Source organism: Emydura macquarii, unplaced genomic scaffold (genome assembly GCF_026122565.2).
Source record: "Emydura macquarii macquarii isolate MOO-44397 ecotype Brisbane River unplaced genomic scaffold, CSIRO-AGI_Emac_v2 contig_968, whole genome shotgun sequence".
Taxonomy (NCBI): domain Eukaryota; kingdom Metazoa; phylum Chordata; order Testudines; family Chelidae; genus Emydura; species Emydura macquarii.
In genome coordinates, this window is record NW_027131105.1 from 11,469,990 (window position 1) to 11,496,650 (window position 26,661).

The 26,661-nt window shown below is 39.2% G+C and overlaps 1 protein-coding gene across 7 annotated transcripts in view; it reads right to left on the minus strand.

Annotated features, from left to right (window-relative positions):
- TASOR (transcription activation suppressor) overlaps positions 1 to 26,661 on the minus strand; it is a 50,670-nt gene that overhangs the window by 16,933 nt on the left and 7,076 nt on the right. For all 7 annotated transcript variants that reach the window (XM_067544190.1, XM_067544188.1, XM_067544189.1 and 4 more), the window contains exons 2-15: positions 24,741 to 24,886; positions 23,828 to 23,920; positions 22,530 to 22,602; positions 20,727 to 20,818; positions 20,144 to 20,302; positions 14,008 to 14,135; positions 12,296 to 12,327; positions 10,777 to 10,882; positions 10,236 to 10,339; positions 10,047 to 10,150; positions 9,744 to 9,816; positions 9,570 to 9,644; positions 4,728 to 5,444; positions 2,184 to 2,623 (exon numbers count right to left, since the gene is read on the minus strand). In XM_067544190.1, coding sequence (XP_067400291.1) covers positions 2,184 to 2,623; positions 4,728 to 5,444; positions 9,570 to 9,644; positions 9,744 to 9,816; positions 10,047 to 10,150; positions 10,236 to 10,339; positions 10,777 to 10,882; positions 12,296 to 12,327; positions 14,008 to 14,135; positions 20,144 to 20,302; positions 20,727 to 20,818; positions 22,530 to 22,602; positions 23,828 to 23,920; positions 24,741 to 24,886 — 2,342 coding nt within the window. The remainder of the gene's footprint in view (positions 1 to 2,183; positions 2,624 to 4,727; positions 5,445 to 9,569; positions 9,645 to 9,743; positions 9,817 to 10,046; positions 10,151 to 10,235; positions 10,340 to 10,776; positions 10,883 to 12,295; positions 12,328 to 14,007; positions 14,136 to 20,143; positions 20,303 to 20,726; positions 20,819 to 22,529; positions 22,603 to 23,827; positions 23,921 to 24,740; positions 24,887 to 26,661) is intronic.

Genomic DNA, 26,661 nt, shown 5'->3' on the forward strand with positions numbered 1-26,661 from the left:
TTCCACCAACAGAAGTTGGTCTAGAGGAACATATTATCTCACCCACTTGTCTCTTATATCCTGGGACCCACACAGCTACAACAATACTGCTAACAGATTCCAGATGGTCAGAACTGCTTACAGAAGTGTTATTTACAGATAGGACCAAAATTCCCTTTTCTGCTCAGGGAACTCCAATAACGTAGAAACTGTTTGGTCTAGTAATATCGGATTACCTAGGTCATGGGAGAATTTATCTGGAGAACCTACCTTGTCAATCCTTGGACTGGAGCTCTCAGGACCCTACAATCAAAAGTTGACCTGAGAGGAAATTCCAACAATCATACAATAATGGTATAGGGAAGTAGGTATAGGCCACTTACAGGCTGTTGAGATTTTCTCTAAGCCCAAGTGGTCATATTTTGGGAGTGAGTTTTAGGATGAATTTTTCAAGAGCTTATAGCACTGGCCTCTCTCTGCCCCACTGAAATCTATGGCAATTTTTCCCACTGACTTCAATGGGGGCAGAGTCAGGCCAACACTGAACTGTTTTGAAAAATGCCACCTCTAAGCCCCATAAGACATGGAAAACTATCCACTATACATGCTTCCTTAATCTATATTTGAATCCATCTAGCAGTAACTGAATAAGAGGTGAACTGCCCTTTCCGTGGTCAGAACATAAGACAGACAAGAAGTCTGATGGAAGTCTACACCTAAAAAACTACAGCAGCACTGTGCCACTACAATGCTGCAATGAAAACGTCACTACGCTGGACAGGAAAGTTTCTCCCATCAGCGTAGTTAATCTACCTCCATGAGAGGTGGCAACTATGTCAATAGGTGAAGCCCTCCCCTTGACACAGTGCGGTCAATACTAGGAGTCAGGTCAGTATAACTGTAGCTAACACCCCTGAGCAACATAGTTACACCGATATAAGTTTATAGCATAGACCTGGGCTCAGATCCTGAAATCATTACCTATGGAGATGCAGATAAGACTTCAGGGATATCTTATTTCCAGTTTGAATGTGTCTAACCGGAATTTTCAGCCACTGGATGGTATCATGGCTCTCTCTGCTAGGCTGAAGAGCTCATTATCAAATATTTATTCCCCATGTAGGTACTTGCAGAGTCAGACTAATCAAGTCAGCCCTTCACATTGACTTTGTTAAGATAAATAGATTGAGCTCCTTGAGTCTATCGCTATAAGGCATATTTTCTAATCTAATAATTCTCATGGTTCTTCTCTGAATCCTCTCCAATTTATCAACCTCCTCCTCCTTGAACTGTTGAAACATCTGACTGTGGAGCACATTGACTTGCCCACAGAAACCTGACTGCAGGAGTTTAAAAAAGGAGGAGAGAGATCCCCTTTGCCTTAGCATTTTTGGAAAGCAGGATTTAAGATTGCCACAAGGTCTAGAACCAGCTACGAAGGGAACTTGGGCCATCAGCCTCTCCTTACTGTGCTTCCAAGCATAGTAAGCCTCAACATCCTAGCAGGATCCAATGCCATCCCACAGAGATGTGACAGTGGATCTCTCCATTCTCTGGAGAGAAAAGAGGTGACTAAGCAGCAGGAGGGCACATAGGGCCCATTATATAATCATTAACATGCCTGTTCCCATAAAAGACAACCCCTTATACTCCACAGAGAAGCCACACCATCATAAATCATCTAAGAGGCTAAATAAAAATGTCTGATACGTGCAAGAGGTAAAAAGATGGACTGTCAGTGATGTCTGGTTCCTACCAGGGTGAAAAAGAAACCAAAGGACGCAAGTCTCTAATTCAATAGCCAGCTACCTTCTTAAGCAAAGGAGCAGCAGCAATCTTATAGCATATTATTGGAGCACCCTTACCAGCTGAAAGATAGCTAGTTGAAAAGCTAGGCCAGAACAGATTGAGACCAGATGTATGTCTTTCATCATCAAGGTGCTCTTCAGTTATCTTTTTCAAAGAAAAGGAATAGGCCTAATAGGTAGAAGCACATATCTAAAAAAAATGATGTTAGTGTACAGAAACTTGACTTTTCAGCATTGCTCCCGGGAAACACAAACAGCTCCAAGACAAATGCCTAAAAACAGAAGCCTTGGGTACAATTTATAGGAACTAATGATAAAGAAATTTTCACAACTGTAAGTACTGTATGCTTATTCAGCATCCTAATAATACTGGATTTTTCCCTTGAAGATACTTACTTTTAAACGCAGCGTGTGGTCAATGCCTACTTCATTAGCAGAAAGCCTGAGGTCAACATCAGTAGGATAGGCTAAGCATGTTGCTTCAGTTTCCAACATCACTGGGCTATGTGGATCCTTAAAGTTTACATTTTCAGCTTGTGCAATATTAGGAAGCGCATGTTCTTCCTTATCCTGTGCTGGAATGGATTCATATTCATGTTTTTGCCTTAAATCCTCTATTTCATCAGTGTCCAAACCTAAAGCTTGGTTTACAGACCGTGCCAATGATGAATCCAAATGTCCTGCACTAGCTAGTGTTTCTAAGAGCAACTTAATGAGGCCGTGTGTGTCTGTAACCGCAGGGTCTGTTGCATCTTGCTGTCTCAAGTCAGTATCATGTCCACCAAGACCAGTAATTATTGAGAAAACAGATTGTGGCGATTCTGAGGTTCTTCCGCCTTTAAAGGGAGGAGGATGAGAAGGGGGGGAAAAAAAGGCCGATCAATACCAAGTCATCTTTCTAAACATCCTTCCAGTCTTCAGAGAAAATTCCCATAGTTCACATACAGAGAAAATCTGGACTAATCTGAGGACATGGGGGAGAGAGAGGGCAGCAATTTCCTAAGGCTAGAAATATGCCCCTCAGATCAGATCAGCCCTATTTCAGACCACTTTGCACAATGATATTTTAATGTAGTGTAAACAAAAAGGATTAATGTTGCATTACTTAATATTTGCTTAATGTAAGAGCACTGTAGTAAAATCAGAAAATAAAGTTACAGTTCTCTTAAGGTTAACCTGGCAACATTACATATCCTATATATTTTATGTCTACCACACAGACAAAAAAACAAGAAATCAGCAATCTTATCATTCCATTAATTCCTTGCCCCCATCCACTTACCCCCAAATTATAGGGTGTTAGTTGAATTTATTTTAAAAAGAGGTCAACCAAAACATGTTAAAACTACTTCAAATATCTGACAATTTTTCACTAGTTTACCAATGCTGCATTTGCAGATTAGAAAATTTCTTTTTGAGTACATATATTAAGGCATATCTACAGGGATTAGACACAATTTAGCACCAATAACCAACTTTCTCTTGTCCTTAAAACCCAAAACTAACCTGTACAAAACCTAGTTTAAATTATTTTTAAGTCAAAAGCTTTTCAAAACAAAAACCTCACTTTGGGGCCTATATAAAGCATATAAAATGCAGCCCAACATGAAGAAATTTTCAAAAACAGCTGGTTTCAGTCAAAGATTTCCCCCCAAAATTCAGCTCAAATGGATGTTGTACGATTTTGTTTAGTTTGCATTGCCATTTGGCCCTAATTCTGTATTTTAGTGATCTACAAGAAAGGAAGAGGCTCCATAAATTCCATTAGCAGTACTGCAGGAGTCCAACTCCTATGGCTGACGATTTACATTCCCTTAAGAGTCCCATGGTCTTGTTTTCCCCATGGCAAGACAGGAGGCAGACTCCTTCATGAATCACTGGCTGAGGGGACTAATGCCCTCCCTGCCTTCTCCCAGGAGTGGAGAAAAAAGGAGAGCAGAGAGAGAAAAGTGAGCTACTGCTAGCAACACCAGAAACTTCAAATGCTGTAGGAAGTGTACATGTGCGCAAAAGGCCAAGAGGTGGGGGTTTTTTTAACCTTAAAAAAAAAAAAAAAAACATTGTAGCACTCCCCAGGTATCAAAGCCTTTTTAGCAAAACTGGAATCTATTATTGTGTGCCAAGGTGGTAAAAGGTGCAGAGAAAAGTGCCCTCTGTTCATACGTTTTAACTTTTTCAGGTGTGTGGACAACAAAAAAATACACAATCCATGAATGTGATAATTATTTGTTTCTATAGCATTTGTAAGAATTTTACTGATTACCATTCTTTCAAAGAATGCAACATCCAACAACACTGGATTAAACGCATTAGTTATGCTTCTGCCAAGATAAATTAAATAGCTAGCAGTGCTGGGGCATGTCAGATATAGCAGACTTCATAGTCTTAAACATCAAGAGGAATGACTACAGTGCTTGCCTCTCCAAGCTACTGTTTCAGTTTGTCTGCACATTCAGGGAGACTAGTACGCTGCACTGGAACCACAAAGGGCTAGATACAATTATTTAAAGTATTACATTCTACAGAAAATAGTAGGATACCAAAAATTTGTATAAAGACCATGAATGCACAGAACGTACAGATATCTACAGCCTCAAAAATATATCCTGTTACTAAGCAAACTCTCTAAGAGGTCACTGGTCTTATTTCCACAGCTGCAGAACGTCAGCAGCTTCTATGGAAGTCAATGGGAGTTGCTTGTGCTCATGGCCTCTAGAAAGTGTCAGGTCAAATATATTTATAAAGGTGTCAATGACAATCATCCCTTTATTTATGAATTTTCACACTAACCATTTTTGAGTGAAGCAACTGTGCATAAACAGAATAACACAAAGCAGCAATGAAGTCATTCCAATGGTCTTACCTAAAAAAGCACTTCCATAATTTTCAGTGTAATTTTACTATTTTAAAACAGAATTCTACACAAATTACATTTCTTACCTTCATACTGGCAACTATTTTCTGAGGATTCACTCATTTTTAAGTGCTTCCGCAGATTTTCAGAGTGACTGTGTAGTCTTCGTTTTAGTCCACTTTTATTTCTAGTATCTTCTGTATCAGATTCTCCACCTACATTTTTTTTCTTGCACTGAATTAAGTTAATGAGCTCTTTGAGTCTATCAGGATCATAGTCTCCAGGATGAGGGGGTTTTTGCTTAGCAGCTGCACCTCCACATTTAGAACCGTTTCTTTTCCCAGTTTTTGCATTTGTGAAGTCAGTTTCTTCTTCTGCGGCTTCATAATCTGAAATGGGACTGAACTGCTGAACTTTCTGATTTCCCTCCATCAATTCTTTTGCTTTAGAAACAGGCAGTTGATAAGCTTCAGAACCAAAGATGTAATTACGCAAGCAGCTGTCAATATGGGACTTGTTTTTTGGAGCAGGATATAGAAATTTTCGGTCATCGAGCCGTGATTCATAAGGGTATAAAACAAATTCCCTATATTTGCTAGACCCACTAATGCTTCGCTTCAAATACTCATTTACATGCTTTTCCACCACAGTATTGAAATCTGCAGTAGTGTCTTTACGAGACTGAATTAAAGCAAAGTGTAGTGACTGAATGAACTTCATGAGCTTTGGCATAATCTCATTATTTTCCTGCAATACTGATGTAGTTGAACTTTTCTGTACTGCGAAGGGAACATTTTTTTGATCTGTGATGGAAGGAAAGAAAGCCCATGATTAAAACAAATCATTAAAAAAAATTGGGCCAAAATAGACAGCTGCTAAACTACTACACAACAATTATAGCTATTACAAAATTATCTAAATCCAGTCTTTAACTTGATCATTTTTCCAGAGATCATCTAGTTACAAAAAAACGCTACAGACATTTACCCAAGATGATTAAATCATCCTGTTTACTACCTTCCTGTAGGGAAGACCTTTCCCCACATCCCCCATTTTTCACTCCTGGGGAAAAAAAAAAAAAAAAAAAAGACGATTGTCTGATGAACAAGTTCAGCCTAAAGGCCTCATCACCACTTATCTCCTTTCTATCTACACTTTCATACTTGTCTCATCACTCCAGCAATGAAGGCTTTCCTCCCTTGTCCAACTATTCAAGCAATGCCCTAACCCTTTTGAAAGTTTAAGTTCTATAAACTCAATCAACAGTTAGTTTTGTGTTTGGTTTGTTCTCAAAGTAATTCTTAGAAATGTTCAAAGAAGCCAGGACACACATGAAGAAAAAAAGTGACAGGTTTTCACAGTACATTTCACATACACAATTCAGATGACTGCTATACTAACTCCTTTCAGTCTGTCTGCCACTGATTAATCACTTCACCAGAGAAGTCTTTCAGTTTATTAACACTCTTGATTTAGTATCTCAGGCTCCTTACAGTGTCCCACATTCATAGCTCCAGTGCTGACAAGTTCCTTTTTGAGAGTAAAAGTTGCCAAACCAGCAATTAAAACCAGTTCCAATTAAGATTTCTAAATTAGAAACAAATTGGGAGACTTCACCCACTAGATCAAACTCCTCCACAAGTCAGAAACACAGAACTAAGGCATGAGATTAGAGACAGGCACAAAATCTAAACCCTGGATTCAAACATTCCCTAGCTCAGTTTGAAATCCAGCCCTTTCCAAGATTTAGTCCATTAACCTGGAACTGACGAAGTCACTCATCATAGGGCAAAGCTCTTCACTGTCAGTCCAATTTTCAATCCCACCTCACTTCTGTAAAAAGACCTGATTGCCCTTAAGTTTCTGGATAGTGCCCCAAGAGGTTCCCCCCCTCTCTGGAAAGAGAGAGATGAAAAATTCCAAGTTTTAAAGTTATGTTGTTCTGAAAAACTGTCTGCAGTTTACTTTTTGCAAAATATTCTAATGCTTTTTGGAGCTAATCATCTCTAAAATAGCTATGTCTATTGTGTGGCAACTGCTGCTTGTTATTGTAATCACAGTAGGCTCACTGTTACAAAAAAGATAGAAGGGAGGACAATATCTATCTGTTGTGTCTCATCATTTTTGTATTTATAATCTGTTTGAGGAACAGACTGTCTTCATCATATGCATGCACAGTGCTTAGCCCAATGGAGTTCTAGTCCCCAAATGGTACCTTTATGGTTTATTGCAATATAAATATTAACAGGTGATGCGTTAGGAGGAGTTGGGGGGAAGAGTCAGAGAGTTTAAAGGTTTCAGTGTGGATACAATTTTCCTCCTTATTAAACAGTAATAAGTAACCAGGAGCAGATGGTATTTTCCTAAGAGTTCTGAATGAACTCAGACTTGAAATTGAACTACTAATTGTGGTATCTAATCTATCACTTAAATCAGCTGTCCAGATGTGCGGAGGATAGTTAATGTGGTAATTTTTTTTAAAAACCCTCCAGCAGTGATCCTGGCAACTGCAGGCTGGTAAGCCTAACTTCAGGCAACTTGCCTAACTAGGCAAATTGGTTGAAACTATAGCAAAGAACAGAATTATCAGACAAACACACAATTTGTTGCTGAAGAATCATCACAGCTTTTGTGAAGAAAAATCATGCCTCACAAATTTATTAAAATTCTTTGAAGGAGTCAACAAACATGTGGACAAGAGTGATCCAGTGGAAATAATATACTTAGAATTCAAAAATCCTTTGAGAAAGTCCCTCACCAAAGGCTCTTAAGAAAACTAAGCAATGATGGGTTAAGAGAGAAGGTTCTTTCATGGATCAGTAACTGGTTAAAAAAGATTGGAAACAATGGGTAGGAATAAATGGTCCATTTTCAGAATAGAGAGAGGTAAACAGGGGGTCCCCCCAAAAAATCTGTACTGGGACCTAGGCTGTTCAACGTATTTCATAAATAATCTGGAAAAAGGAAGAACAGTGAGATGGCAAAGTTTGCAGAGAATATAAAATTACTCAAAATATTTAAGTCCACAGCAGACTGCTAAGAGTTACAAAGGAATCTCACTAAACTAGGTGACCAAGCAGCAAAATAACAGATGCAATTCAATGTTGATAAATGCAAAATAATGCATATTAGAAAACAAAATCCCAACTATATGTGCAAAATGATGGGGTCTAAATTAGCTTTACCACTCAAGAAAGATCTTGGAGTCACTGTGGACAGTGAAAACATCCAATCAATGTGCAGCAGCAGTCAAAATTGTTAACAGAATGTTAAGAACCATTAGGAAAGGGATGGATAAGACAGTAAATATAATGCCACTATATAAATCCATGGTACTCCCACACCTTGAATACTGCACTCAGTTCTGATCACCTCATCTCAAAAAAAAGATATTAGAAATGGAAAAGGTACAGGGCAGGGCAACAAAAATGATTAAGGACACAGAAGAGCTTCCACACAAAGAGATTAAAAAGACTGGGACTGTTTAGCTTGGAAAAAAGACGACTAAGGGGGATACAATAAAGGTCTATAAAAATCATGAATGGTGTGGAGAAAATGAATAAGGAAATGTTATTTACCCCTTCACACAATGCAAGAACCATCCAATGAAATTAATAGGCAGCAGGTTTAAAAACAAACAAAAGGAAGAACTTCTTCACACAACGTATAGTCAACCTGTGGATCTCGCTGCCAGGGGAGATTGTGAAGGCCAAAATTATAACCAGGTTCAAAAAAGCATTAAATAAGTTTATGGAGGAAAGGTCCATCAACATCTATTAGCCACCATGGTCAGGAATGCAATCCCATGACATGGGTGTCCCTGAACCTCTGACTACCAGATGCTGGGACTGGATGACAGGAGGTGGATCACTTGATAATTGCCCTGTTCGGTCATTTCCTTTGAAGCCTCTTGCATTGGCCATTGTCAGAAGACAGGACACTGGGCTAGATGGACCACTTGGCTGATCCAGTATGACCATTCTTATGTTGAGTTATGAAATACCACTTTTTATTAAAGCATCCATTTCTAGTAGTTACGTTGACTTGCATGTATATTTTTGGAGGCAACTGGAGTAATAATGACAAAGAAAATTATTTGGCAGTGGGGAACTAACTAGACCCCTTGGTACAACAGGCTGGCAGCAGTCTCCTGCGAATCCACTATGTCTGGCTGTGGCATTTACCTGGCTAGAAGATATAAACGAGTCATTTATCTCCCTGATATTTATGTGGGCTCCTCTAGAAAGTGAAAGGATCTAAGGCATAGGGTGAGGTAGGAACCTGGGAGCAACCAAATCTGAAGAGTACATGCTCAACAAATAATAGAAACAGAAAGCTTCAACTCTGAATGGTGGATTTTTTAAAATTCCATTCCAGATCTATTAAAATTCTAAGTTCAGTTCTTTTTAGTGGTATTAACGATGACTGATTATCCTATGCTTCTCTCGCTCCATACATTTTCTTTGCTCAACTGTTGAACTGAAAACATGATTCGTGTCCCAGTGCATAACTTCAAGCAACCAAATTAAGTTATTCCATGCCCTACAGATACATTTTATCCTTTAAGTTCTATGGGTCAAAATTAATAGATGATTTAACTGTAATGATACACCTTAATAAAAGGCAGTCTTCAGGGACAGATGAATAGCTAGTTCTACTGGAACTTACTCTTACTGAAAATAAATATTGCTCCCTTTCATACAATTAGACAGAAAATAATGAACTATTGTAATAAGTAAAAAACAAGTAAAAAGGGTTTTCTTAGTGCTAGCCCTGCAATCACTGAGTTCTAAATCAATATATGTTCTTTCATGCTCACGCATTGTAAGTAGCAACCCTGATCTAAAACTGAGCTACATAGATGTGCATCTCAACTGTATATTAACTACATCTAACCACAGAATGCAATCAGAAGTCAATGGACTTACTTGAAGTCATTATACCTCTAGGTTCCTGAAATAGGAACAATGCCTGCAGAATGCGGGACCTTCCAGTTTGGTGCTCTACAAAAAGCAAAAAAGTGATAACAGAATTATACAATTTATTACTAGGAAGCCAGTTATATTTCAAAACACAACTAACTATTTTAAAACATTACATACCATATGGGGATGTCATTTGCCAAGGAGAAAGAAGAAAGAGATATCCTCTGTCCCCAAGTGGTTTAACAAGAACCTGCATTTTTGAGCAAAAAAAGTAGATCTAGTATGAAGTATGCCCCAAAGCTTAGGAGATTTATTTGTTAACATTAACAAGTTCCAATGTATCACTGGCACCGAAAAACAATCCTCTTACATCTGCAATGTGTTGCCAGCAAGAATAGATTCTCTCCATTTTCTTGAAACATTACAGAAAATATTTAGTGCAAGCATTTTGAAAAGAAAAAAGAAACATATTCTACTCACTAATTTCTCTTTCTCTAGTTTTTGAAGTAAGCCTTCCAAGTTACTTCCAGACCTTGTCTTTTCCACAACCTCATAAAGGCTACAGTACATTCCACTCTTGAACACTAATTAAAAGGGAAGGAAAAAAAGTCGTAAAAATTCAGGTTTATATCCAGAGGTCATTTTTACTTCAAAAACATGAGTGTATACCTTCTTTTGCCCCTAGATAAGTTTCCTTATAGAACAATGCTGGTGCAATTTTCTTCTTCAGTTGGTCAATGCTCATAACAGTTTCAATGTTAAGCTTCTCAGGACTGAAATGAAAGAGAAAGAAAAAAAGTCAACTTCTCTTTACCCCATAGTCCCAGTCTCATTGATGAAATAAAAACTGAAGGGTGTGCTTTTGTTTTGTTTTTAAATACACTCATTTGAAAACTAATTTCTTGAAACATAAAAGTAATCAAGGAAGTTTTCTACCAGAAGAACAGGAATTGCAGAGAAAAGCCTGTTGTGTTTTTTTAAAAAGCTTGTTTAAACCAAACACACGTATTAATTGACAATATTTTCTGAAGTGTTTAAGTAACTTAGAAACCCAAGTCGGACTTGTGTTCCTAAGTAACTTGAAAATTTTACCCAATGCATTTAGATTAAGTTTTAATAATTAATCTGGCCAGATTTCACGAGATTCTGTTAAAGAAAGTTTTTATACACCAATATTTTTCAGCTTCACTGTTTTCAAATCAACACTTACAGTTTACATGGAAGGAAAGGACGTGTTGCAGATTTCAAAGCAGCATGGCATAAAAGCTTCCCTTTATTCAAAAGCTGACCTCTCCATAAAGTGTAGTTAGTCTTATCTAAATTAAGATGGGGGAAGAAAAAATAAATAAAGCAGTTGTCTCAAGTGAAGATACGCTGTTAAGTGAAGTGAGCGAGGGACAAGAGAGAAAGACAGCATGTCTCTACGCTAAGTTTTGGGAAGTTTCCTACTGCTGGTGGCAATGAAAAGCACACATGAGTAGCCAGGGCACAGGCAATTTTCACTACCACATGGTTTTACCTTGCTCAGAGTAGAGCTAAACAACACGGTGGGGAAAAAATTACCTTTGTCCTGGCTACACAGTGCTTCCACTAATGGACCTGCACCCAAAAAAACAAAACAAAAAAAAGCAAGAGAAAAGAGAGAGGAAACGAAGTTTCTACACAGAAATAGTAGAGAAATAAAAAGTTGCCACTGCCAAACTGTTGACAGGATTCAGGTCTAACAAAGGCAGAGTTTAAGTTGTCTATTGCATTGAGGACAGAGCGATGGGAGTGCCCAGAAATACAGACAGTAGCTCACAAACCTGCTAGACCTTCTCCACCCTTCCCCATTTCCAACTCCTAGATATCTTTGCTGAAATGGACATCAGGGAAACTGCTAGACCCAGTAATACATACTTCTTCATAGTTAGGCATCAGAGCTGATTCCCCATGGAAATAAATGGGGAGAGTTCAGACTTTAAAGCTGTTTCAGGTTCACTACAAACTTCAGAAAGCATCACTGCTCCAGGTCACATGCCTAAGTTTCTTTCTAAGACCATGAAGAGTTAGTGGGTTTTTTTTAAATGAAAACTGGAATTCTGCAGTAATCAACGTGCCACTGGATATTCACTGCAGTATTAAACTATTGTAGCTCTTAACTTTCTACTTACATATATTTTAAAGATACTATAAAACAAATGTGCATTGTCAGGTGGCATGGAAAAACAACTGCTAGTTATGGAAGTCAGAAGGCTGCATTTCATTATGAGACAGAAAAGAACTTTTCATATCAATTATCAAAGCACTTTAAATAGTAAGGACAGGCAAGTAGCCTCAGACAACATAATCCCATCCCAGTTATGGTTGTTAGTGAGCTTTTCCCAATTTTTCTTGCAGTTTTAACAACCGCAAAAAATACAAGAAGGCAATATGTTTTTTTGTATTACTATTTTGAACCTATTTTGTAACATGAAATAGGAAAAACTACCCCCTGGGTTCCAACTGCATCCTAAACCACTCTAATTAGCCACACCATAATGTAATCTGCACTGTTGAGTTTACTTTTTACGCTTGGCCGTCAGGTACACCAAAGCTAGTATCTACTCTTTATTCTCTAACTACAATGACCCAAAAACAGGTTAGCCAATTAAAGCACATATAAAGCTCATGTAAAGCTAATAGCAAGTGACTAAAGTAGTCAATGCATTTATTATAAAACCAGGAGTTACAGTGCAGCTGATCCTTACCTGTGTTTCTATCTGTATTAAAGCTGTTTGACCTAACAAACACAAAACAAGAAAAAATTAAACAGAAGTTTCTCTCTCAATATACAATTAAAAAACCCACAAAACCTTTACATTTAGGATGTATTGGCCAGTCTAAAAGGACAGCAACACTGCAATCATGTATCCTCTAATCCCACATTACTGGAGTTGCTGGGGCAGCACATTCATCCATTGGGGCAAGTGGGGAGAGAGTGAGCGAGCAAAAGTTTTGCCTACAAACAGGTTTTGTAGTGCTTTATCCATATCAGTTTTTATGCCAATATAGTTAAAATAGTACAAACAACCCCCTAATGTGTATACAGTTATACCAGTATAACTTCATTCCGTAATGTATAGTAATAATCTATCCCAATAGAAACTTTTTATACCAGTATAACTGCATCCACGCGAGGGAGTTGTAATGTTTTAACCATATCCATCAGAGCAGCTTAACAGATACAGTTAAAAGCAGTACAGAAGTTGCAGTCAGAGCAGTCCAAAGAGAATATTGTAGTAGCTATATTATTTCAGGAGCAGTAGAGAGGCTGGATGCTCTCTTTACAGCAATTCTAAACCAAAGGAAGAGTACTTCTGAGAGAGGTTTGGAGGAGTGTACAACAAAGTGAGAAGGTGGACATTCCATGAAAGAGGGAGATTAGACAAACCCTTCCCCCATACCAGGTTGGGAGAGAGAAAGGGAGCTCCAGTTTGACTAATGGTCTATGACAATTATTATTTTAAACACCCAATAGCAATCTTCCAATGGTTCCATACTGAAAAAACAATACATCCCATTTCATCTCACTGGATAAGCTACTGTAAAACAGATTTTAAAGATGGAAAACAAAATTAAGTGTGGGATTTTTAGAAGCATCTGAAAATCCCGCGTTTATGTGAATCCTTAAATTGTGGGTGGCAATTTCAAACTTTGGAAGATCAAGTACAGAAATGCCTTTGCTGGGAGTGATAAGTCAATCTTTCTGTCTGTCTCCAGAGAATTACCAAATTCTTAAGTAATTTGCACAAATATACACACACAATACTTTACAAGGGACGCCACTACTGAAGCTTGTCAAAACCTACTTCTGTTACAAAAGTCACAAAAGATTACTATAATTGAATAGGATGACAGAAGAAGGATCAATTTTTCAGTTTATTTTGTACACGTTACTTTGTCTACAATCGGTTTCCTCTGTATAGTAAGAGGTTTTCCATGTTTGTGTGGCTCTTTCAGACACAAGATTTTTCATTATTACAAAAGTGAAAGAATATATTATTGTAAGACCACAAAAATAGGTGGGGGCCTTGCTTCCAGGTAGAGTACATGAAACTACTTTTAGTTTCTTTTTATACCCATAATAACTTTCAAATTTATTTTAATTTTTTTAAAATTTAGAAGGCGTTTTGACAGAAGCAAAACACCCCTCTGGATGGGCAGCGTGGTTTTGAGGAGGGGAAGAAAAGCAGCAGAACTATGTTCTGCACAGGCCACGGTTCTGCACAAACCAATACTCATAACTTCTCGCAGTAAGCTTGAATGCTCTTAACAGTGAGTCCTCAATTTCCCAAATATTAAATATTCACACAGCACCAGTGTTCAGGAATAGTAATGCTAAACTGAATATATATTAGGGATTACAAGTCTCTTCATATTAAACACTGAAAATTTTTGTAAACCTGCATTCTAACCTTACCTTGATGGGGGCAAAAATTTTGGTACTTGAATTATTTCATCCTTATAAGCAAACGAAACAACAGCGTATGGACAAACATGTCTTGGTCTTCGTCTTATTTCATCAAAGCCATATTCATAAAAGTAGTACTAAAAAAGAAGCAAATACAAAAGTTAACTAAATGAGAAATCTGTTAAACTTGTATTTTGCAAGTTTACTTAAAGCTAACGAATGGTTTCCAATTCTTTCTGAAAATGTGCCACTAGTTTCACAGCCATCCCTCAGAAATCCTGTATCTTTATTATTAACCAAAAGAGTTTTAAATAATCCAGAAATTAATGCTTTTTAAGTATTAAATTATGCTGAAGATGAATATAGTAGATTAGATTTTGAAAAACAAACTAATTTTACTACCTGTAAGAAACATTTTCTATGAAGCCTAGTATCTAAAGTACAGACAAAAATGCACATTCATACACATTTTGCAATCCAAATTATATGTTAAAACACTACATTAACAGAACAATAATGTTGCAAAGTCAAGCAATCAAAAGTTTCCAATACAATCTTATTCAGCCTCCGTGTGCATGTGTATTATGATACGGTCTTTAATTACATCATCATATACTATTTTTCCTGCAGGCACCCAGCTTTATTCAGTACACAGGATGAACCTGCTATAGGGATCAACCAAGGTTGTGTACTACAAGACACTTGTCTGTAGGACCCTTACTTCCTTTGTCGCAGAAGTTTGAAGGTGTGTAATAAATGAGGCTAGGGACTACAGGAAGAGAAAGTCTTGTGTTTAAGGGAGTTGACTGCTGTCCACAGAGTTGGATTCTCTCTCTTCTTTTATCACAAGTTCTTATGTAATGCTATGTAAGTCATTTACAGGAAAACTCATTCACCCTGTGCAGTAACTGTAGTTCTTTAAGATGTGTTCCCCTATGGGTGCTTATGCGCCTTCAATCAGAGATTTCATTAGCAATGCCTGTTTAACACATGCATGTGCCCTACACATCATCCTGCCTCACACTGAAGCTATATAGGGCTGTATGGGTGAACCACCTCTTAAGTTCCTTCTCTACTGCAAAGTGCCACCAAGAAAACTCCAAAAACCAGAGAGGAAGGAGGGCAAGTAGTGGAGCACCCATAGGAACACACATTTTGAACTATAGTCACTGCACAGGGTGAGTAACATTTTCTTCTTTAAGTAGTGTCCTATGGCTACTCCACTTCAGTTTACTTCTGAGCAGTATCCTCAGGACAGTGCTTCCAATTAGAGTCTAGTACAGAAGACAGAATTACACTGCCCACTGCCATGTCAGTTCTAGAGACATGGACCAAGACGCACAGTGTTTGGAGAAAGTGTATATTGAAGACCACATAAATGTTAATTGTGACCTAGTGAAGTGGACCAAAACCCCAGCAGAAGGCTGGATATTGCCAGCCTCAAAGCCCATGATAATAGATCCCCAAATCCACTTTTGACAGTCTGAGTAGAAACAGCAGAACCCTTAGATCTGTCTGCAATGGAAAGACTTCTGAAACAGTTTGGTCCTATTGAGACAGAAAGCCAGTGCTCTTCTGGACATCAGAAGTATGGAAAGAAGCTTCCTGACCAGAGTTTGGGGGTGATGGTGGGGTGTAAAATCATATGGTTTGGTTCAGATGAAATTCAGATGATACCTTAGGAAGGAATTTGGGATGTGGAAGTAAGGAAACTTTGTCCTTGAAAATACTGTAAAGGGAAGCTCCACCATCAAAGCCTCCAATTTCCCCAACTCTCAGTAGTCTCACCCCACAACTGTAAGGTTTATTAAAGCACTGGGGAAACTCTTCTCTCAAGTAAAAGACCCTGCTCCGGTCTAGGATCTTAAACTAGTTCGCTGAGAACCCTTACACTGGAGAATGGAAGGCTGATATTGTAGCCAGATGAACAATTGAACTACTTCATAAACCTGTTTTCTTCAGCTGTAGCAGGTAATCCAGGATAAACGCAACTGAAGAAAATTCAAGTGCAATTCCAGCCAACCATCGAGGAGCCAAGCCTTGAGCTGAAGAATCTTTAGGTTGGGATGCGGCTCGCATCTTGAGAAGAAAAGCAAAGCATGGAAGATTGTCGGTCTCCTTGTCCAACAATCAATTAAAACAGATAAGGATACCAGGATTGTCTTGGCCATATAAAGACTCTAAGAAAGGAAACAAACTCCCTCTTTTGCTTAGGAGCAATTGTCTGTCCCATGTCTACACAGGGAAACAGTTTCTACTTAAGTTACTTCCTCATACCAAAGAAAACCAGAGGATGGAGACCGATATTTTAGATCTAAGATTCTAAACAAATTTGTCAAGTCCCAAAAATTCAGGATGGTGACTCTGACAGCGACAATGCCTTCATTATACCCAGTGGATTGGTTTTTCAACTCTCAGCCTACAAGGCACACATTTCCAAATTGCGATATACCCAGCTCACAGAAGATATTTGCATTTCATGATAGGCCAGGAGCACTTCCGATACTACGTGCTTCCTTTTCAGTCTCTCAACTACCAAGAGTGTTCTCAAAGGTTCTAGCGGTGGTGGCAGCAAACCTTTGTCTAGAGCAACTGTGGTATTCTCATACCTCAACAGCTGACTGTTCAAGGGTCAGTCTTATGGGGAAGTGCTGTCAGCCACTCAGAGGACCCTATCGCTGAGCCTGCAGTAAGGCCTTCAGCTCAATGTCTAAGTCTGCATTGACCACTGTGTGGAAAATATACTTTGTTGGGGACATCTTTGGATATACTAACTGCCAAAGCCTATCTTCCCATGGACAGATTCATAACCTTATCAAACCTCGTCAAGACTATTCAAGTGAGCCCTCAGACCTCAGTAGGATTCTGTTTGCAGCTTCTGGGTCACATTGCAGCTTGCACCTTCGTCACAGATCATGCAATGTTACCCCGAAAGCAGCGAAGGTGTATTTCAGGATAGTCTAGTCACCAGACAGCTTTGATTAAATAAATTTCTGTTCCATGCCAGGTGAAAGATTCCCTAGATTAATGGAATAATCACCACAATGTCAGGGCTGGTGTTTTTTCGGCCAGAACTAATGGTCACCATACAAAGGGATGCACTGCTACTCAGATGGGGCGCACATCTGTGTCCAGACAGTCCTCGGGACAGGGTCAACCTCAGGAGACCAGTCTCCACATTAACCTGCTGGAGGTAGTCAGAAATGCTTGTCTCCATTTTCTACTTCTAAGGGAAGTCTATCAAGATTTTGATGGACAAAGAGGCTTGCATGTTTGATATTAACCAGTGGGACAGAGACACATCTCTCTGTGTGCTGAAGCACTAAAGATATGGAATTGGGGCATAGCCCATTGTATTCACATTTCAGTAATGCACCTCCCTGGAATACAAAACATCATGGCGAATGTTCTCAGCAGACACTACTCCCAGGACTATGAAAGAGAGCTAGACCCACAGATCCTAGATGACTTATTCCGAATGTGGGAATGTCTGGAGATGGCTATCTTTGCCTCTTCCACAAATAGGAAGTATTGTCTGTTCTGTTTGGGAGGAGTGTGGTGGTAGGGTCGAGGCGGGGGGGGAGACACCAAGCCTACTATCTTCAGCAGATGCCTTTCTCCTTCCTTAGACAAATGGGCCTGTAATTATGTATTTTCCTCAATAGCTTGGACTCTAAAGATGAACAAGATCAGGCAGGACAAGGACCAGAGGTTATGAGCTCATGAGAGGGGTCCCGAAGAGGAAAAGAGAAGGGGGATGTGAAGGGGATGGCATAGCCCAATGTAACAATCTCCAAAACCTATTTGTCTGTGGTATTCCAGTCCCATGCATGTCAGAAGTGGGAGAGCTGCCTTCCAAATGGGGGGAGGCAGGAAGACAAACTGTTGTAGCTGAAAGGCTAGAGAGAGGAGGCTTCACACCCTCAGTCAACCCATCAAAACTGGTGCTTTGAGGAAGCTACTTGTATACTTGAACCAGATGGTTTATGGTTCTCTTCCTCTGGAAACTGTGCTTCTTTCTAGTGGGTTATGTGGGTCTCTAGAACCTGGAAAATTGTTTCTGGTGGGATCCCTAGGCAGTGTGTGATCTACTAGGCTCTCTCTTGCTCCCATGGTATAAATTCCAAGCAACTGCAGAGTGGTTTTTGGAGTCTTTCAGCATATGGAGGGACTTGTCTGTGTTCTCTGTAAACAACTTAAGCCCCACAAAGGGAAGGTCCTTCACCATACTCTTGACCTCTCTTGGGAAACCGGACAGCTGAAGCCAGGATGCCCCAAGCAGGATTACCCTCCAGAAGACTAAATGGGCCACAGGGTCTGCAGCATCCATGGGCACTTGGAGAGATGTCTGGGCTAATAATTGTCCTTTGGCACTGACAGCTTGAAATTACTCTTTGTTCCAGAGGAAGGTTCTCAATAAATGCTTAAATTTTGTGTAGTTCATGTGACTGTGTTTGGACAGGAGGGCCTGTTAATTAGAGATCTAAAAATCAGAGAGTCATTGATAAATAACACTTCTGCTCAAAAAGATCAAGACACTTCTATGATTAGAACTATAGGGTCACCTTGGAATGATGCTGTTTTCCCTGATCATTTACTGCCTCCAATACCAGCAAATTAGGAGAGGGATGGAAAACAAAAATTCAGAGTCCTTTATCAGACCTCTTGCAAGTTGGTGGTACTGTTGCTAGAGTCTGCCAAACTGTCCTCGTGGGATCCAATATCACCTCACTGACTGTTCAGTGCTGCCAGTTGGAGGACATTCAATAACCTATGTTGTGATTCCTTTCAGATACCACTCAGAGAGGACAAGGAGTCTGCCGTGCGATTGATGAGGTTTTGAAGCTGCTTAAAGTCATCAGCCACAAATGTTGGACAGGCATTACAGTTTCATTAAGTGATGGCCAGGAGATAGTGGTTTGAGAAGTAGCCTCATCATCTGCTCTAGCTTCTTGTTCCTCAAGTGTCCGACCAGTTGGGGAAATGCTCTGAGATAGTAGACCATCTCCCCCCAATTCCAGCAGGCTAGGCTCAGAGCCCTAGAAAACTGCTGTCTGTAACAGCCAAGGTACCCCAGCATGTTCATAGGGAGAGGTTGTTACAGGGTGTTACATACAGGAAAAGAGAATGGCACCCAATGTTTCTCCTACCACTTGTTATTTCTTGTCCTAGAGTCTTTCCTACTTCTGTGGTCTGCAGAGAACGGGTTCCTATAAAAGAGAACCCTGCACTAAGACTGAAGAGGCTAAATGGATGGAGTGAAAATCCACTTCATCACCCTTCTCTTAGAGCAGTGGAGGAGCCCCAAATGAAATGGTGATGAATCCTGAGTGATAAATGGGTGTTCAGAGACTGAACTAGACAATGCAAATCATGAGGCTGAAGCTCATTCTAGCAGATAATGACAAGCACACCAAGCATCGGCTTGGAATATAAGATTTAAAAACAAAAACACCACACACTAAGAGAGACTTCCTACGTCCATCTTTCAGAGGGATAAGTCCACCACAGGATGAATAAGTTGGCAGATTTAGTGTCTGCCATGTTACAGAGCCCTGTACAGAGTGCTGGGGCGGGGAGTTTCTCACCAGTAGAGTCTGAATCAGTCCTTGGAAATTCAGAAGTAGTGGAAGATTTCTGAAAAATTTTAGCCTGAGCTAAGAACTAGCAGTGGGGTCGGAACTCAGCAAGTTCCATCTCACTGCCATGGGCGGTAAGAGGAAACTGAGGAAGGAGAGGGCATGCCCTCATACAGGAGCATGAGATGACACAGTGCACATGCACTGACCCAGACACTCCTATTTAAAAATTAAGAAGCCACTTTGTTCCTATACGTAAGAGGTGCATGCTCACCTACAGTAAAATCCACAATGACACATACTCAAAGATAATATTTTAGAAAAGGAGAAACTTACTGTGGACTTAGAGAAGGGATACAGGACCACTTAAAATGTTTTAGTTACAAACAGAATGAAAAACTATATTGAGATACATATAACGTTTTAGAACAGGCAAATATTTTACTTGCACAGTAAGTGATTAAGTAATCTCATATGTGACTGTCTGAAGTGTTTACATCTGTAACACTACTACACCATGCTTTCTTTTCATACATACAAATATATAAATAAAGCCACTCTCCTACCTGAGTAAGCTCATACGCTCTGTAAGCCAACAAGGAATTTACTTTATTAGCATTCTTTGAAACATGGCACTCATGCTTTGGTGTTGGATCTAATGCACTTTTAACTGTTGATTCCATTGTTTTCACACCCATGTGGTCATATATGCTTTTCATTTTTCCCTATAAAGGAAAAAAAGAACTGCAGGGTTAAATTCTTAATTATACCAATTGTTAGAGCAGCTACAGATAAAGTGCAACAGTACTGTAAGAGTGAGCTAACTGACATTAGCTAAAAGTATTAAAAAAAAAGCTCATTCTCATTCCATCTTTTTGAAGAAAAAGCAAAGCTGAAGGAACAAAAAAACAAACCAGTTAAATCTGCATGTATCCAGCGAAACAACTAAGTCATGGTTTATTAAAATGAATATATGCTTTTAAATAAAAATGGTTAGATATTTTCTTCCTACTACAGAGCCTTGTATAATTTCAAATACCCTTCAAAAACAAACAAGCAGCAGAACTCTGTAACAAACCAATAAAGGCAAGAAAACTTCAAAAATAAGAAATGCAGCCTTTGAAGATAAAAGCTAAGAATAGAAGTTACCTTTATTATTTTAAAAATAATCACGTCACCTGTTGCTCCAACTTCCAGGGGATTAGCCTGTAATAAATCAGCATACCTGGAGAGATACACACCTGATGAAGAAGGTGGAATACAAAGTTAAGAGAATGAAGGTTCTGAACATTAAAATGTTATACTTGAGATAAATTAGCATGACAAAAGCGCTAGCCATTTCTATAAGACTATAAGTACCAATTCAGTACAATTGTAACAATTTTGTAGTTACAGGGAAGAGCAAACAGCCTAAATGCCTCATGTGAAGCAAGGCAGATAGCACTGTGTTCAGTCACCTTTCATGCTATCATATTAGATTGTAGGCAACATTCCACAGTTAGGCTTGGCAGAATTTGATTTTTATCTCCCCCGGCCATTTCATTGATTTTTTTTTTTTTTTAAACAGATTTTTATTTTAGGGTTGAGTTAGGGCAGCACTGACAGTAAGGCTGCAGGGGGCTCCCTGTGCCACTACAAAGCCCAAGATACAAAGGGACAAGTGTGGAAGTGTTTTCAATCATCCCAGCCCAGCACAGTAGAGGCCCCCAGCCAGGACTGCAAGGACGACAATGAGCCCCTGATGTGGAGGAGGCCACCCTACTGCTGAACAGTTCCTGCCTGGGGACAGCTCCCACACTCTGGCTGGTGAGTGACCGAGCAAGGCCCTGACAGCGGAACCATACAGAGCTCCCTACATAGCCACAAGTCTGGGACACCTGATCCCTGAAGGTACAAAGTATAGGGAAGGGTGGGTCCTGCTGTGGCATTGCAGAGACTCCCCAGGGTTGTGAGGACAGCAAGTCCCTGGCTGTAGGGAGGCCATTCCACTGCTGAATGGCTGGATGCCTGGGGAGGGAGTGGTTCAGCTGCTGGATGGCTTCCCCCACAGTTAGGGATGACAAGTCCTCCTCAAAGTCCTGGCTGGGGCTGAGGGGAGGGGTCTTCTCCAAAGCCAGGATTCCAGCCTTTACAACACCTTGTGCCTATGGGAATCGGGTATCACTGGCCCCACTCACCAGCCAGGAGTGTTGGAGTCACCCGTGGGCAGGAACTGTTCAGTTGTGGGGTGGGCTCTGCCACGATCCAGGGTCTCATCCTCCTCCTTGCAATCCTGGCGCAGGGCCTTTGCGCCACTGGCTCTCCCCCACCCCCATTTGTGCCTGCAGAGATCAGGTGTCAGCCTCTGCAGCTCTTTTCCCCTTTCCTCTATCCCCTGGGTCTTCCTTCAGTGTGGGAGGATAACTATTCAGGATGCTAAAATGTTAAACTCAACTGGGAGGCAGAGCTGAGCTGGGTGTATTGTTATGCTGGAAGATGTTAATGGGTGACATCAGCCAGTTCTTTGATGTACACACAACCAGAAGAGTACAGAACTGCAACTTCAAGTTAAACAAATGGCAGGGGCTCAGTGTGCTCCCTTCCTCTCCCCCACCCCAATCTGGGGTTTTCCAATTGTCCACAAAAAGTCAATAGGATTCTGCCTATGGATGCCTAGAACATTCCCTGAAATTCGGTAATTAGGTAATGCAATCTTAATTTTGTGAAAGCCATTTTAAAGACCAGCTTAATTTTGATTTTTAATTCAAGTATTTGTAAAAATTGTACTGCTCCTGAATCCAAGGTCATTTCCTGAAACCAGCTGTGTCGGATTTTTCCACAGTGTAAGTGCTAATTTTGGGAAATTATATAACAGGGTCAATAGGTTTAAAGTTGTATCACATTATCCGTATTGGAAATATCATACTGTAATGATGTAAATATATACAAAGAAAAGAAACAGGAGATAGTTACCCATGGAAGGACTGCCAAGAATTGTTATTTTGGAATGGCCCACCTGTAGACCCTTCTCACATATATTTTGAACCTGAATTAAACAAATTTATCTAATTTTAGATGCATACACATTTTTAAAGTAAAATTAGAATATGAGCGCAACAGGCAATTTATTAAACCTCTCCTTTTTATGAATACACGTTCTAAATTCTATTCTATGTCAAACACTTGATACACAATTAGTGTAATCTCAATTATAATTGTACCTTGTGTTAACTGAACAACTGTTAGGGCATGAAGATTAATACATGCCAAATGTGGACAGTTATGTATGCTGTGGAGGCAATGTGTTTATAGAAACAGGTCTATATAACTTAACCATAGCCACCTAAAAAATTTAAGGAAGTAAGATGTGCTTGATCTACAACTACACACCTGAAGGTAAAATAACTACATTTTGAAGACTTCAGTCTGTATCAAAAAAATAAAGAGAATACAGAATATTTTCTTCCTCCAGCCTTTATAAGGTGGCAACAGAAGGGGCCCATCCAATAGGGTGACTTTCCTGTAACATCCTGACTGCAAATACTGCAGGTTATATACGGCTCTTGGAGATATACAGCCCCACTGAGGAAGACTATACACATCTAAAAATATTCAGAGCAAGTCTTGATCATAAAGGATATATACCCCAGAAAGCAGCATGAAGGTAAGGTGGGTTTTTTTTTGTTTTTTTTTTTTTGTTTTTTTTTTTAAACTTTCCTTGTCTCCACATCAGAAAGAAGGGACTCACTGCAATAGTCCCAACTAGCCAACATTTCACACAACAGTTTTCAGGGGTCTCCCTTGTGTTAATGTCAAGAGAAAAGCAGTACAAGTTATCCAAGAATCCCCCCAAAACGTCTCAAAAAAGATCAAGCAAAGCAATACCCTTGTTCAATATACATGCTCCAACATCTCAAAAACAGCCAAAGAGTTAAACACTATAAGTAAAATTAAGAATGCTTTTTTTTTTTTTTTTTTTTTGGTTCTATAAGCATAAACCTAAGAGGTATGAGACAAAAAAATTAAGAAAATTAAACATTTGTAACTGGGATCCCATTAATGTCACTGAATAACAGATCACAGTTCAACAAAATCCCTCTTCCCTTATTTCTATGGCTCCCTTGTGCTGAACTCTGCAGATGCAGAACATACAGCAGTTGTTAATGAATCATAAAGTCATCAAACAATTGTTTGAAAGACCTTTCTAACCAGTAACAAGAAAAAATGCTAAAAAAGCAACCTTATTTTATAAAGCCTATGTCTCTTCTCACCTGAGGTCGATCAACCATCAGAAACGCGTAAGATTCTACGAGCTCTTTTTCTAGGCGACCATCGCATTTCAGTTCTCTGCGTTTTTCTGTGAACTATTATCAAACAAAGTCTTAATACGTGCATTGAAGAAACTAGTATTGTCTCAATCAAGTGCCACCTGGCTTGCAGGAAGTTGAATTTGACTAACACCAATTGAGAAACACTGCTCTAGAGAAATATACAGAAAAAGTGTCACAGCTCTATCAGTAACTTCATATAGCGTTAGTGTTAAATTTTGAGTTTACTTCGGTTCAAGTAATATTCAGAGCAGCCAGTCTGTTTTATTCAGAAGAAAAACAAAGCCAGGCAGATTGGTCAAGTGGCCCTCCATAATAGAAATGGTAACATACACAGCCAGAAACATGACACCCCATCCATTTCCCTCATCTTGGAGGCAGCAAGATCAAATGAGCAAGCCCACTTTTTTTGGCAGGGAACAAAGAAAAGGGCACAAGTAACCCCTTCCCCAAAGATCTCTGCTATATAATCATCTATTGCAAATATGGTTAATTTTGCTAGTAACAAGAACTTCCAAGAGGAAAGACTAGTAGTATGATTTGTAAACAATATTTCTTCATATTTCACATTGTAAATCAGTATGAATCATATTTTGAAATAGCCCTAATTTAATTATCTTGAATTTAAAAGCTTACTGAATTATTCAGGTAGTGCTATTCATTTAAGTATAGCAAACTCATTCAAATATGGGAAGTCACATGCAGTGTCTTAGAGAACCCAGTATGGAACACAAGGATCCAACATTTGTGCATATGAAACAGTTTGGCTTCAAGTAAATGAAGGAGCTAGGCAAAACCTCTAAAAAAGTTGATAGCTTATACACTGTTTCATAAAAGGCAAGCTGTAGGTACTCACCTCCTTTTCCAACAGCTCACTATGGATTAAGCTGGCTCTTTTGTAATTGAAATTGGCCACTGAACCTGACTCCAAGTAAGATGAATGCAAAATTTTCACAACGTCTTCAAACTCTCGAGAGCCCATAGTTACTGGCTGAAATAGGGCTACACAGAGAGAAGAAAATTAGTATCAATATACATTTGAAAAATTCCCAGTATTTTCATTTCACTATTAGTTTTATAAGCTCAAGAGAAAAACCCTATTTAGTTTTATGGCTTGATTCGTTTTAGATATTTTTTATTAAAAACTGTCTCAGAATTGTGAAATTTAGGCTTAGCAGTATCACAGTCATGGACGGTAGCAACATTTCTTCATCTCCTACTGATATTTACTTTTGAGCAAGTTGTCATCTTAGTTTACAGGAGCTTTGCAAGGGAAATACACTATTGTAATTTCAACATACTCCCAAGAAAGTAGCAAACATACGTTGCAAAAAGCTGTAATATGCCGTTAGACAGAACAATTTGTTATTGCAAGAATGTAGTAGTTTCTGGTTGCAGCCTCTCAGTTTTCTCCAGACACTTGAACATCAATTTTTTGGTCAATATTTAGCCTACTCACCTTGACAATGAATGGCTATTATCAGAAGGGACAATATAGGGTCATCTATGTGTGTTCAAGCTCTAGTTTAAGAAATCCCCCAAGATAACTCAGGTCCTTTAAATAATGTAACTATGCAGTCCCAAAGATGGCCACTTCAAATTTACTTTTTTGCCAAGCTGCCGCCTAAATTTGTGTAGCCGGCTCCTTGGTTCGGGTTTATCTTTCAACCCCTCAGCTCCATCCCCATCCACCATTTTAACTACGCAGCATGGAGCAGCAAAACCGAAGCACTGATTTGCAGAGAGGAGCCCAGGATGGGCAGCAACTAAGCTGCAAAAAAGTTAAGTTGCACTCCTAAGAGATCTGAAGCACCATGTGCCAGGTTTCTTCCCTATACAGCTTTTTAAGATGTACAGAAGTAAAGCTTTATTCTAGCAGGGTACCAGAGTTCAGTTTGTAAACAGATCTGCCAGATACCTTCAAAACAATCCTTTTGCCCTTTCTATTACTGCCTGCCTCCTGCTCTAAAAGTTCAGGAGGCACAGAAATTCTAAAGGAATTACAAAAACAAATGTGGCTACAGGTACAGTATAAAACATTTAACAAAACCGCAAGGCGTGATTTAAGGATGTCAAAGATTACACAAGACTGGATAATGGTGTGCGCATGTGCATGGTTTTTAAAGGGGTGGGAGGTCCACAAAATTAAACAGGGACACTACAGAGGCTCCAAGTGACAAGAACAGCTTGATCAACAGCTAGTAAAAGCTTGTGGATAACAGCCAATTAGAAGAAAAGGACAGGATCTATTACTGCATGTATGGTCATGCAATTGGGTTCAGCTTAATGGAAACTGAAAACACTAAATGTTGCACGTCTTACTTATCTTGTAAGATTGAGACTTAAAGCTATATAGTGGAAAAAGACTAATGAGCCAACAGTTTGCTTTGCAGTGGCGTCCAGTCATCAGACCCCTCTCGGAAGGAACTACTAGATGCAGGAGGCGGGTCATGATTTGTTTCTTTACGCAGTATTAAGTCATTGCCATGGTTATCTAAGGCCAGCCAAACCATACACTAGGCCTTCTTTCAGAGTTAAATTTAGCATGGATATTAAAAAATAATTTAACAAAAAAAAAAAAATCAGTAAAAATAGGATTAACTCATTACTGAAACTGAGTCATCTTGCAACAGAGGCATAAGTCTTCGTTCTTAAAGCTGTATATATTATATACAGTTGTATTTTGTATTTAAAAGACAATGCCCTGGTAACACAAAACATACTTGTTATACATATACAATTAATTAATTAATTATGAACCCTATTAATAACAAAGT